This window comes from Pelobates fuscus, chromosome 1, assembly GCF_036172605.1.
Source record: "Pelobates fuscus isolate aPelFus1 chromosome 1, aPelFus1.pri, whole genome shotgun sequence".
NCBI lineage: Eukaryota > Metazoa > Chordata > Amphibia > Anura > Pelobatidae > Pelobates > Pelobates fuscus.
Window position 1 is genome coordinate 254,877,675 of NC_086317.1, and position 12,974 is coordinate 254,890,648.

Consider the following 12,974-nt stretch of genomic DNA (forward strand, 5'->3'; position numbering starts at 1 on the left):
GAGTGACTAGACAAGCTAGAACCACGACAGGGCAATGAACAAATGTAGAGGAGGACCTACATAATATTAGGCAGGTGGTTTAATGTTGTGGCTGAACAGTGTATGTGGTCATTATTGTTTATACTATTCCTTTGGACACATTACGGGGTTTTGCAGTTCTTGTGAAAAATGTGCAGATAGGAACTGACTAGTGTCTTTTTCAGAATTCTATCAATTGTATTAAAATGATTTTATAACTCATAATATTAAAATATTGTTAGACCGCTTTTAAAGTTGACAGCAAAGGATATGTAGGTATAATTCATTTTTCACATGCTCTTTTAAATAGTATGTACTTTTATGTATGTTTTCTTGTGTATTTATATAGACATACATGTGTGAGAGGATTGATTTGAGCGTGCAATATCTGACATGTCTGGCATGGTACACTATTTCTTATAGCAGTATGTTGGCATGTGTAAAAGTTTCAAGACCACTTAAAAAGAAAAATGTTTGTGTTTGTTTCATTAGATGCTGATCCAGAAGACATTGGTGCTCCTGGATCACCGCTGTGTGTTCAATGCCATGATGTTCATAAGGATTGTTTGCTTTTATCCTGGACCCCACCAAGTGATGACAGAGGAAGTCCCGTTAGTGGTTATTATGTTGAAAGGCAAGTATAATTTAAGGCACTATACAGACTAACTTAAAATCATCAAGCTTCCTAAAACAAGCAGCATCTCCTGGACACTGGGCACAATATATTTTCATCGGGGGGGGGCGGGGGGGGGGGGGGAGGAGGGCAGAGGAGACTGGTCATCTCCAGGGCCATGTATGGACCAATATATAATTTTAATACAGTGTCTAAAAGACTGGGAATCTCCCGAACCCATTAAGAGGTTAATATTACAGGGGCACAGAAGAATGGGCATCTTATGGGACCCATGTAATTACCTTTCACCTTGTAGTTAATAGAGTGAAGGGTGGTGCAGGGGCCACTTGTGGGGCACTTGCCTGGTATTATTGAGATTTGTTGGAACCATTTTTGTAAATGTAATTATTAATTGAATTAATTATATACCCAGCAGCAGAACTACCAGCAGTTCAGCCAATGCGGCTAAACCAGGGGCCCACAAACTTGGTGGACCCATGTGGTGGCCTTAACACTTAAGGCCACCATATAGGCCCTTCAATTGCACACTGGAGCCAAGCTAATGCTAGATCAATAGTTCGCCCCCAGTCAAAGTGCTGGGAGGAAATAACTTCAGGTCACTTCCTCCCAGCTTGCAGAGAGGGAGATTAGGAGGCCTTGATCCTGGAGCCCCAGACTACTATCTGCCTTAACTAGCCCACTCTTATATCCTACAACCAGCTCCTTCTGGACCCCCTGGAAGCCACCCTCCTGCACTCAAAAGATTTTAATTTGTATATATGTGTGTGTGTCACAATATGTGTGTATCTGTGTGTGTCAGTGTGTATGTGTATATATGTACGTGTAATAGGAAGAGGGAGTTTTATTATATATATTTCTTGAGGTAGGTGTGTTCTCAGAGGTAGTAAAATGCGTGGAGCAAAATATAGTGTAGTTTATCTTGCATAAAAATGATAAGAATTGAAATTGTACGTACAGTTTGTAGAGCTAGTTCAAATGCCAACAGTACACACAAATACGTACTGTACCTTTGTTCACACACACACATATTTCATATAAAAGCATGCTTATTTTCAAACATGCAGACACTGGTACAGATACAACCCTGCAAGTATCTACAGAGTGCCAATCAGCTCCCAGTAAACTAATCGGTGCCCTATTATGGCACGCAAAGGCCCACTATTTCCCTAGATTTATGCTTTCTTAGATCCACTGGCTTAACTTAGTTACACTTGGAAGCCTGCAAACAATTATAGTAAATATCACATCTCTTTATGTTGAATTCTGAGGAAAACTGAATTCAGTGGTGTGGCTCGGCCACTTAGTAAATCAAGCGAATAGTATGTTAGAACTGCTCCTGATATTTACTAATATATTTCATGCAATTTTAAGGTGGGATAAATCAAGCAATCAGTGGGTTCCATGCAATGAAGTTACGACAAAGATCTGCAGATTTCCGGTGTCTGGTCTTACAGAAGGGGAAACGTATCGATTCAGAGTGAAAGCTGTAAACAAGGCTGGGATTAGTCTTCCATCAAAAGCCAGTGATCCGGTGACAATGAGAGACCCTGCTAAGGGAGAAAAAGAAATAGGTATACTTATAGCTTTGTAATCATGTTTAAAAATAAGAATATGTATAATCCCACTCTCAAGAAATCTAATTTTTTATTACTTTATAAGAAAATATCAAGCACAGAAAATAACTTCCTCCATTATAAATGCTTCAAAATCAAAAGAAGTATATGATGTATCATTATATACAGCTTACTTATATATATAGCATAAACACTATTCTTCATGTTCCTTACGTAACCATTAATGTTGAAAGAGTAACAGAACTCTAGTAATCCTTTACAGAATCCTCCCCGGCAACAGATCCTTAGAAAATGTTGAACATGGGTTGCAAATTATCACCCATTAGAAGAAATAGCTCTGACCAAATTGCATAAAATTCATGTAGCCAGCCTGGAACTTTTGTTCCAGTATCCCTGATTGACAGCAGCCAGAGGTGGAGTTATACTCCAGCAAAAAACTAAACTAAATATCTCAGCGACATTTCTAGCAGAATAACATTGCATGATGTCCACTTCATGCTGGCTGAAGGCAACAATGAGTAGAAAAAAAATGAATCTAGCTCTAAGGCTGGTGTAATAAGATAGCAAACAATGTTATTCTTTATTTCTGGTCTCCTACTCCTGTGTTTACAATAAATCCCCTTTTTCCCATCACTAGTAATTCCATATGATGAACAAAGAAAGATTGTCATTAACAAAGATGAGCTGGATGGTAAGTGATTTAGTATAATGTGTGCAACAGCTTAGTGAACTTAAGAATCATGATCTGCCTTACAAATGTCTTTACTAAGACAATTGTTTCTACTTCATAATTTTTTGTAACCTTTTATTCTTTTAACTTAAATACGGTTTTAAAAGACAAGATAAAAGGTTGATGGCAGTGATTTTCTCTTTATGCACTATAAATTTACAGATATAGATATAAGGTGTAAAAGAAAAGATTGGTTGTATAGACTTCCCCAAATTCGTGTTGAAACATGAATAGGTTTCAGTTTTTTTACTTGGAATATAAAGAGCTGAATATTAACTATACTTGTCATTTCTCATATGGTTTTCCTCTAACTAAAGCAGAACTTGTGAAAGTTCCTACATCACCAAGAAATGTCCGGGCATCTGAGGTCAGCGAGGACTATATAGTACTTAGCTGGGATGAACCAGATCCATGTGGAAAAGAGCCTCTCACCTACTATGTACAAAGGGTAAATCCACCAGTTCACCCTTCATTTTTTTTAAGAAGGGGTAGAGATATCCATGGAACGATAAACTAGCCTATTATTTCTTAATGCAGCATATAGATATGATATTAAAATATAATGAATAAAGTATCTTTATAAATTAAACAGTATCTTTATAAATGAAACAATAAAAATATACTTTTTATTGTTTCATTTATAGAATTTCCAACATTTCCTAATAACACTTAAAGGAGCATTTTAAGCACCAAAGAAACTTTAGCTTAATTAACCCCTTAAGGACACATGACATGTCTGACACGTCATAATTCCATTTTATTCCAGAAGTTTGGTCCTTAAGGGGTTAAAGGGGAACGATAGTGCTACGGAATCTGTTGGCGCTATATAAATGGCAATAATAATAATAATAATAATAATAATAATAATAGTGCTTGGAAAACAAATATGTTTTCCTAGCAATATAGTGATCTACAATGCCCCCCTTCCTCTCACCTCCCCCGTTAAAAACCCCTTCTGTGACTTACCTGATTCTAATGGCTAGTATACAGCCACTAGAGTTGGAGTTAACCCTGTAAGGTAATTGCTGCAGTTAATAAATAACTGCAATTATTGCAATTGCAAGGTTAAGGGGTCTGGTACAGTGCACCCAGACCACTTCAATGAGCTGAAGTGGTCTGGGTGCCTAAAGTGTGCCATTAAGTGGTTTTGGTGTATAGATCATGCCTATGCAGTGTCACTGCTCAATTCTCTGCCATTAATTAGTTAATCCTCTCCATTTGTGCAGCCTTAGCCGCACTTCCCTTTGCTGTGAATTACAAAGTCTCCCTACACACTTCCTGTAAATAGATATATAAAACTTCCTTTATTCCACAGTGTGTTTAATTTAGAATGCCTTATCTCTGTTAATTGCCTGATAAAGCCTGCATGAGTGTTATGTGTGTGATTAAAGTCCAGTTAACAGAACAGGAGAAAATAACTTTTAAAGTAAACACACTGTGCTGTAAGATCTGATTAACAATTAAGCCAGTTTTAATATTTTAAACTCAAGCCTGGACTTGAAGCAACTGAGCCAGGATTTGAAGCATTCAGGATGGATTTCAGCATTCGGACAAGCTAAAATACAGATCAAATTCAGGCCTGTTCGGGGCTTTAATTGCAAAATCAAAGAATTGATGAATAGCCTGAAGAATGTATGGATTTTGCCGTCCAATTGGCCCTGTAAGCCGGTTCACTTTATTCAGTACAGGGACATTTGGATGGTAGTTAATAACCCTGTGTGATTGGACAGTGACAGAAAGTCTAGAATGGGAAAGAAGGGGAGAACTTGTGAAGGCTGCAGACAAGGTATCTGAAACTTTTATTCCACCACCGAATAAATAATGCATAATTAAATACATGCATGTTTTCATTGGGGGCGTATCTACCAAACAGTGATTTATTTATTCTTTGGAGGAAGTGGAGTATCCCTTTAACCTTCCCATAGGTTTCCATGAACACCCAACCTTACCTTAGTAACATTGTTGTAAATGGTGTCATAATTAACAGCACTGTAATGCTGCCGTAATGCTGCTGTAATGCAGTATGGAATGAGGAGGTGCCATGCTGGAGCAATGAAAAACGTACATGAGCTACATGTTGTTTTTGTTGTCAGTAGACACCTAAAGCACTTTATCTTGCTTTATGTGTGATGATTATGTCCACTTTTCATTTAACAAAAAGTTAAGATTTAAATAGAAATTCCTACTTTAATAAATTCATGTTGTCAGGCTGTCAATCAGACAGACGGTCCTGTTACTTCCTTGTTTGTATTGCTAAACACTGTTAAGCTCAAGAGGCAGGCAATTAATCTGAGTACCTGCCTTGCAACAATTCCCACTGAACTGCATTGATCAATCTGTGATTGGGCAGACACAGAAAGTCGGGGTGGGGTTAGAAGGGGAGGAATAGCAAAGGCAGAAGACAGGAGAAATGCAGGTTTTGCGAGCTGTTTTATAAGCCCAAATTAAAAAAAAAATGCATAAATGGTTTTGTTTGGAGTATACCTACTAAACTGTGATTTAAAAAAAAATAATGTTTTTATATTTTGACAGTAGAGTGTCCCTATAATATGATAATTTGAATTTAAGGCTGTATCATTACAATATGAATGGATAATAAGCATGTATGCATCAACAGTTCCTTGCAACTCACTTATTTACTCTTTTTAATTTGGTTTTAGTACCCTACACTTCTGCCATGTTTACTGCATATTTATTGCCTATTTTAACTGCATTGCTGACATTATATGCCATTAAGTTTACATACATTTCTTGTCTAGTCAATTGCAGGCAGCAATAGCTGGCAAAGAATAAATCTGGATACACCTGTGAATTCTACGAGACTACCTGTGTTTGACCTTGAGGAAGGCAAATCGTATTGTTTCAGAGTACAGGCTGTGAACAAGTATGGAATGAGTGAGCAGTCTGAGTCAAGTGAGCCAATCTCGCTTCAAGCAACACTAGGTAATTGCCAGATTTGTGGAGAAACAGTTTGGCCAAGAAGGCCACCTAAAATGTTCAAATGCAGACTGGGCTGCCCATTAGTACATCCTGTTATACATAGAATATAGCAAAAACATAAAAAGTCTCCAAGCCAGCTGCTTTCTACAGTTTTTCTTTTTTTGTTCTAAAATGTGTAATTCGCTTTTCAGTTTATCACGGATTAAGTAATTAACCCCATGAAAACACAATCTAAATGTCATGGCCCATATGAGCCAACAACATTTGTAAACCTAAATTATTTCATATTACAGTTGTGCCTCCAGCTCCTGACCATATCATGGCTCTGAGAGACACTAAGACATCTGCCGTAGTACAGTGGGGAAAAGTTGAATGTGATCCAGAGATTCTTGGCTACTATTTATATAGTAGGTTCTCTGGGGATACAGATTGGAAACCAGTAAACAATAAACCATTGAAATGTAACAGGTGAGTATGATTAGATTTTCTACAAGAAAAGTAAAATGCATGCGAGTCCACTGCATAAGAGTACATAAATAAGCAGAACTGGCTAATGACGAATTAGCCTACAATTAATGCTCAGTGAATATCAGCTTTTTAATAAAGAGCTGATACCTTTCAAAATTCACGTATGTGGTCCAAATTTACTATAATAATCATTTAATACCTTTGTACCAAGTTGTATGTTTTTTTCTGTTTTTCAGAAAAGTTTATTTCTGATGTAAACGTTATACACCTATTCTCATCTAAACATAACACTGGAGTGGTTTGGGGGGGAAAAAAAGGACCCAAGGACCAAGCACAAATTACTTTTCATTATATATATATATAATATATGTATTTAGTTATATATGAATATGTCCAACCGTGGATGACAACAATAGGAATGTCTACAGCAGTGGATAACAATAGTAGACTAAGAGTGCTGAGGGCAGGTCAGAGAACTTATACATTCTATACAGTTGTGCTCAAAGGTTTGCATACCCTTGAAGAATTGGGAATATATGCACCATTTTTAAAGAAAACATGAGTGAGCAGGCAAAACACATTTATTTTATTTCTTATGGGATTCATATTCAACTGTAGGTTATAACAGAATGGCACAATCCTAAAACAAAACATGGCAAGAAATAATAAAAAAAAATGACCCCTGTTTAAAAGTCTGCATACCCTAAGTTACTAATATTGTGTATTGCCCACTTTAGCATCAATAACAGCATGTAGTATTTTGTAATAGTTGCCTAAGAGGTCAACTTGGCCTTGTTCTTAAGGTCATTGTCATGCTGGAAAGTCCAAGAGTGTCCAATGTGCAGTCTTTGTGCAGAAGAATGCAAATTGTCTGCCAGTATTTTCTGATAACATGGTATTCTTTTCACGATATGCCTTGTTGACCCCTCTCCAAACATAGCACTTAAGGTTGTGACCATAAAGCTCTATTTTGGTCTCGTCACTCCAAATTACAGTGTGCCAGAAGGTGTGAGACATGTAAAGGTGTTGTCAGGCATATTGTAACCGGGTTTTTTTGTGGCATTGGTGCATTAAAAGCTTTTTTCTAGCAACTCGACCATGCAGCTCATTTTTTTTCAAGTATCGTCGTATTGTACTCCTTGAAACAATCACACCATATTTTTCCAGAGCAGCCTGTATTTCTCCTGAGGTTACCTGTGGGTTTTTCTTCGTATCCCGAACAATTTCTCTGGCAGTTGTGGCTGAAATCTTTCTTGGTCTACCTGACCAAATTTTCTCCAAATTTTCCACTTCTTAATAAGTGATTGAACAGAACTGAGTCATTGCCAAGGCTTTGGATATATTTTTATATAATTTAACATCTTTATAAAGTCTTATGAAAGCGCTTTTCTGCTCCACATAGCTCAGTATCTAGCCTGCTCAGTGTATCCACATGAGAGCTAACAAAGTCATTGACTATTTATACACAGACACTAATTGCAATTTAAAAAGCCACAGGTGTGGGAAATGAGCCTTTAATTGCCATTTTAACCTGTGTGTATCACCTTGTGTGTCTGTAACAATGCAAAAATTAAAGGGTATGTTACCATTTTATCAGGGCCATTTGGGTGATTTCTATTATCATTAAGATTTAAAAAGGAGCCATGCATCTATGTGATGATTAATAGCTTCATATGATCACCATCCTTCAATAAAATATATTTATTGCATGATCAGTCATATTTTCAAAATCAGTTCCAAAATGTCACAATTTCTGCCAGGGTATGCAAACTTTTGAGCACCACTGTATATTTCAAGAGATGTGATATAATTTTGTTCAATGCTAAAGGGGTTATCAGGAAAGATAAGGTTACTTCTGCTATAAGATGTTATGAAAATCATTCACTACTGCCATCCATGGAGTATAAGCCTCTACTATTTAACTTGATAGAAAATAAAAATTACTTTAACTATGCACATGGCTCTATTCATTTAAAACACTAAGGTAGAAATATTTATACGAAGCTTTACTTCCACACACATCTTTGTTTTTCTCCTTCAACTTACGACAAGTGAAGAAAAGTTAGGTTTCTTCAGGGAAAAGTAATGTCACCAAGTCCTCCATGTGTCTCATTCTCCACCCAGTTCCTCCATGTATCTCATCCCCCTCAGTCCCTCCATGTGTCTATTTCTCCCCCAGCCCCTCCATGTGTCTACTTTTTTCCCCAACTCCTCCATGTATCACATTCCCCCATGTGTCTCATCCTCTCAGCTCCTCCATGTGTCTCATTCCTCCACAGCCCCTTCATTAGTCTAATTCCCTCCCAACCCCACCAAGTGTCTCATTCTCCCCAACCCCAGCTCCTCCATGTGTCTCATTCCCCCATCCCCTTGTCTCCCCTCTTACCTGCTCACTTACATGTAGCGTAGCCGAGCAGACCGAGGTACCCAGCCTGACAGGAAGTGCTTGTTGCTCTCAGTGAGAACTTCCTGTCAGGTGGCGATCTGCTCGGCCGTGCTACATGCAGTGACTGGCGGGGGAAGAAACTGTACTGTACGCTCCCCTCCTTCCAGTCATCTGGTGAATGCACGCCCTAGTTATCCCGGTGGGCCAATCCAACCCTGTGCATCAGCATGGGTCAACAGGGCAGCAGAGACCCCTGCAGTGATGGGCCCGGTCATTCTTGTGACACTTGCGACCTTGGTTGTTTCACCACTGTACTTCATTTATATCAAACATAGCACAGAAGCTTCAGTCATGTCTTTTATTTTTAATTAGCTGCAAGAAATAACTGAAAACTTGCACCCTAAATGGTAGTGAATTAGGGATAACAACACACGAGAAGGATTTGGGAATTGTTATAGACCACAAATTAGGCCGCAATATGCAATGTCAATCTGCAGTTGCTAAGGTTTTGTCATGTATAAATAGGGGCATAAATTCTCGGGATGAAAATATAATTTTGCCTCTTTATAAATTGCTGGTAAGACCACACCTTGAATATGCTGTGCAATTTTGGGCACCTGTTCTAAAGAAGGAAATCATGGCACTAGAAAAAGTGCAAAGACAAGCTAAAAAATTGATAAAAGGAATGGAGCATTTTAGTTACGAAGAAAGGTTAAAAAATGTAAATCTATCTAGTTTGGAAAAACAGCGCCTCAGAGGGGATATGATAATATTATACAAATATATCCAGGGCCAGTACAAACCATTATCTGGAAATCTATTCATAAACAAAATTGGAAGTGCATCTGACTGGGTTTTTTGCCTTCTTTTTGATCAACAGCAAAAACATATGTGAGGAACGCTGAACCTTCAGCTCTTTTCAGCTATGTAACTATGTAACTATTTATGTAAATATAAGCATACATGAAATGTAAGAAGTTAGTCAAAGTAATTGATTTAAAAAAAAAAAAAATGTTGGGTTCTTCAACACTTTTGCTCACACCAGGTCAGTGACATTATGACATAGCAAGATGTTAAAGGGACACTATAGTCACCAGAACAACTTCAACTTATTGAATTTGTTCTGGTGAGTAGAGTCATTACCTTCAGGCTTTTTGCTGTAAACACTGTATTTTCAGAGAAAATGCAGTGTTTACATTACAGCCTAGTGATAATTTCACTGGCCACTCCTCATATAGCTGTTAGAGATCCTTCCTGGGTCATGCCTAAAATGCATCCAAACATTCAGTGTCTCCTCCCTCTGCATGCAGACACTGAGCTTTCCTCATAGAGATTCATTGATTCAATTAATCTCTATGAGGAGATGCTGATTGGCCAGGGCTGTGTTTGAATTGTGCTGGCTCTGCCTCTGATCTGCCTCCTTCTCAGTCTCAGCCAACCCTATGGGAAAGCATTGTGATTGGATCAGGCCACCACTTCTGATGATGTCAGAGGTCAGACGAAGTTCACAGGCAGAGGCAGCAGCTTCAGACTTGAATACAAGTAAGAGTTTTACTATCTTTAGGGAGGCAAAGGGTACCAAGGGGGCTAGATAGTGGTTTTAACACTATAGGGACAGGAATACATGTTTGTGTTCCTGACCCTATAGTGCTCCTTTAAAACATTTCAATGAGTCTATTAGACAAGTGACAAATCAATGTGGCAGCAGAAAGAATCAGCAACTAGCCTCCTAGTTCCTCCATCTATCATGAGTTTTTGGGTAACAATTACACATTGAAACATTTAATTACATACACATAGCAACGCATCTATAAGATTGTTACCCACTTAACATATTTGTACACACTCACATTTTCTAAATAAATCAATACGCTTTAACACACTTTGTGCCACCCAAGGATCCCTATGTCAGATCTGTGGACCACGAAAGCCCCATGAGATGACCATGTGAATCTCTACTTTAGGAACATTAAAGGATATGATAGTAGAGTAATATGTCAATCTGACATGTTTGCGAACAAGCAGAACAGAGATAAAAGACTCTTATCTGTGCACACAAACTTTTTTTTTCTTTTTAGAAAAGGACTTAAATGGTACAGTATATTTAATGGCAAAATAATTACCTGTGGACTATTTTAGTAGTTGTTTCCAAATATGGATTTTCTCTCTACAGCATTCTTGAAGATGTTATGTTGAATAATGATATATAAACTAAATTCTAACTAACATAACAGTGTCTTTCTACATTTATATACAAACAATGCACATTACAGACAATAATGAGATAGTAAAAACCAGAATATAGGTCGCGCCAAAAACTAAAAACCATGCGTACTTACATAAAATAACTAAGAAAGAAATAAAGTCCTGATAAAAAAAATGTAAGAGTTATAATAGTCCAAGTTTGATTGAAGTGGTAATTAGAATCAATAGACCTTAATGGACCCGAGGGAATCAGGTATCCATATGATGCGGAAACATGCAAATAGAAGAAAAATTCCAATAGTGTAAAACTGTAATGAGAGGATGATGGTGGTGGTAATAACAGTCCTTCTCACTCACCTATTTTAGACCTTTAGCCAGCTCAAGAGTATATAGCGTTCAGTGGCGTTGATCCCCCACTGGTAGGATTTAGGTGTTGGTAGATACAGGTCCTCGGTATAAGGAGAAAAAGAGAAACAAATAGTGCTCTCTGTATAAAGTGGTATCAGATAAGAATATAAAAGGTATAATACTCACATATAAGTGAGCAGGAACACAATAATGAGAATAACTATTTTTCTGTTTCCAAAAACAAAACCAATTGCCTTAAAATCCTGATCCATGCAAACAAGCATTTTAACATTTGTGAGTAAAGCATTTCAAAACATTTACTATTCTGTCTTATAAAAGACCATATAGATCCAGCGGCTCAGTTAACAATGTTATTATGGAAATACACCATATAAAAGTACATTTTCTACAATAAAAATGTGTGGTTAGTTACTGTTTGGCTACCAATAACCAGCCATTACATATGTATGTTGATCACGGTTTTCAATAGATTTAATTTGGGAGATTTTTTTTTAAATTTCACTTAGGTGTGTGATGATTAATGTTTATAACCACATTCTCAATAAAAAGTGCATACCACACTCTGTCTAATTCTTGCAGATTCACTGTTCCTGGGTTAGAGACTGGTAAGGATTATGAATTCTGTGTGAGGGCAGTTAATGAAGCAGGACTTGGTGAACAGTCTCCTATAAGTGACCCTCTAAACATAAATGAAGCCATATGTAAGTATTATATGCAAAATTACAACATCATCAGGGTTAATCTCTGAAGTAAGAATTTAAAGTGAATTTAAAATTAATTTCAAAGCTCAAAATAGCCAAACTGTATAAGTCAGCTATGCTTTCAGTTTGGCTACCCGACCTTAAATTTCAAATTCACTCTGAATTCTCACTTTAGTAAATATATTGCAAAATGAATTGTTATTCTTTTCTATCTGACACCGGAAACATAGTATTGCAGAAGCATTAGGCATACGTTATGTTTCTCTGCCATAATATGCAAACTACAGGTATAATGTAAGATCATAAGCCTGTATACACCATGTACACCAAGGACAATCCCTGTATGGGGTTTAGTTAGATATTGCATGCCTACAATTAATTAGCTGAAGAGTAATCACCTTTTAAAGTTTTGCATCCAAACTAAAAGTCTTGCTTTTCTTAGATTGCCCATCTGCTCCATACGACTTTGCTCTTCTTTGCTGTGGAAAAGATGAAATGACCATAGGTTGGAAAGCCCCAAAGTTCACAGCGGGGAAAGATATTTTTGGATACTTACTGGACCAGCATGACTCTTCGGAATTAAATTGGAAAGATGTGAACAATGAGCCAATTACCAAAAGGGTGTGCAAGGTACAATGCAATAGCAGAGGGACAAATCTGATCCATCGTTTTAGTCTCATATACATATTATTAGTGATGTCGCGAACATAACATTTTCCGTTCGTGAACGGCGAACGCGAACTTCCGCAAATGTTCGAGAACGGGCGAACCGGACGAACCGCCATAGACTTCAATAGGCAGGCAAATTTTAAAACCCACAGGGACTCTTTCTGGCAACAATAGTGATGGAAAAGTTGGGACTAACACCTGGACTGTGGCATGCCAGAGGGGGATCCATGGCAAAACTCCCATGGAAAATTACATAGTTGATGCAGAGTCTGGTTTTAAT

General features: G+C 37.5%; 1 protein-coding gene across 1 annotated transcript in view; it reads left to right on the forward strand.

Moving 5' to 3' along the window:
• The window catches only part of MYOM3 (myomesin 3), a 152,250-nt gene that overhangs the window by 82,337 nt on the left and 56,939 nt on the right, over window positions 1-12,974 (forward strand). Inside the window, exons 11-18 of the mRNA XM_063456551.1 lie at window positions 511-652; window positions 2,024-2,223; window positions 2,864-2,917; window positions 3,274-3,404; window positions 5,716-5,899; window positions 6,190-6,364; window positions 11,904-12,025; window positions 12,468-12,655. Coding sequence (XP_063312621.1) covers window positions 511-652; window positions 2,024-2,223; window positions 2,864-2,917; window positions 3,274-3,404; window positions 5,716-5,899; window positions 6,190-6,364; window positions 11,904-12,025; window positions 12,468-12,655 — 1,196 coding nt within the window. The remainder of the gene's footprint in view (window positions 1-510; window positions 653-2,023; window positions 2,224-2,863; window positions 2,918-3,273; window positions 3,405-5,715; window positions 5,900-6,189; window positions 6,365-11,903; window positions 12,026-12,467; window positions 12,656-12,974) is intronic.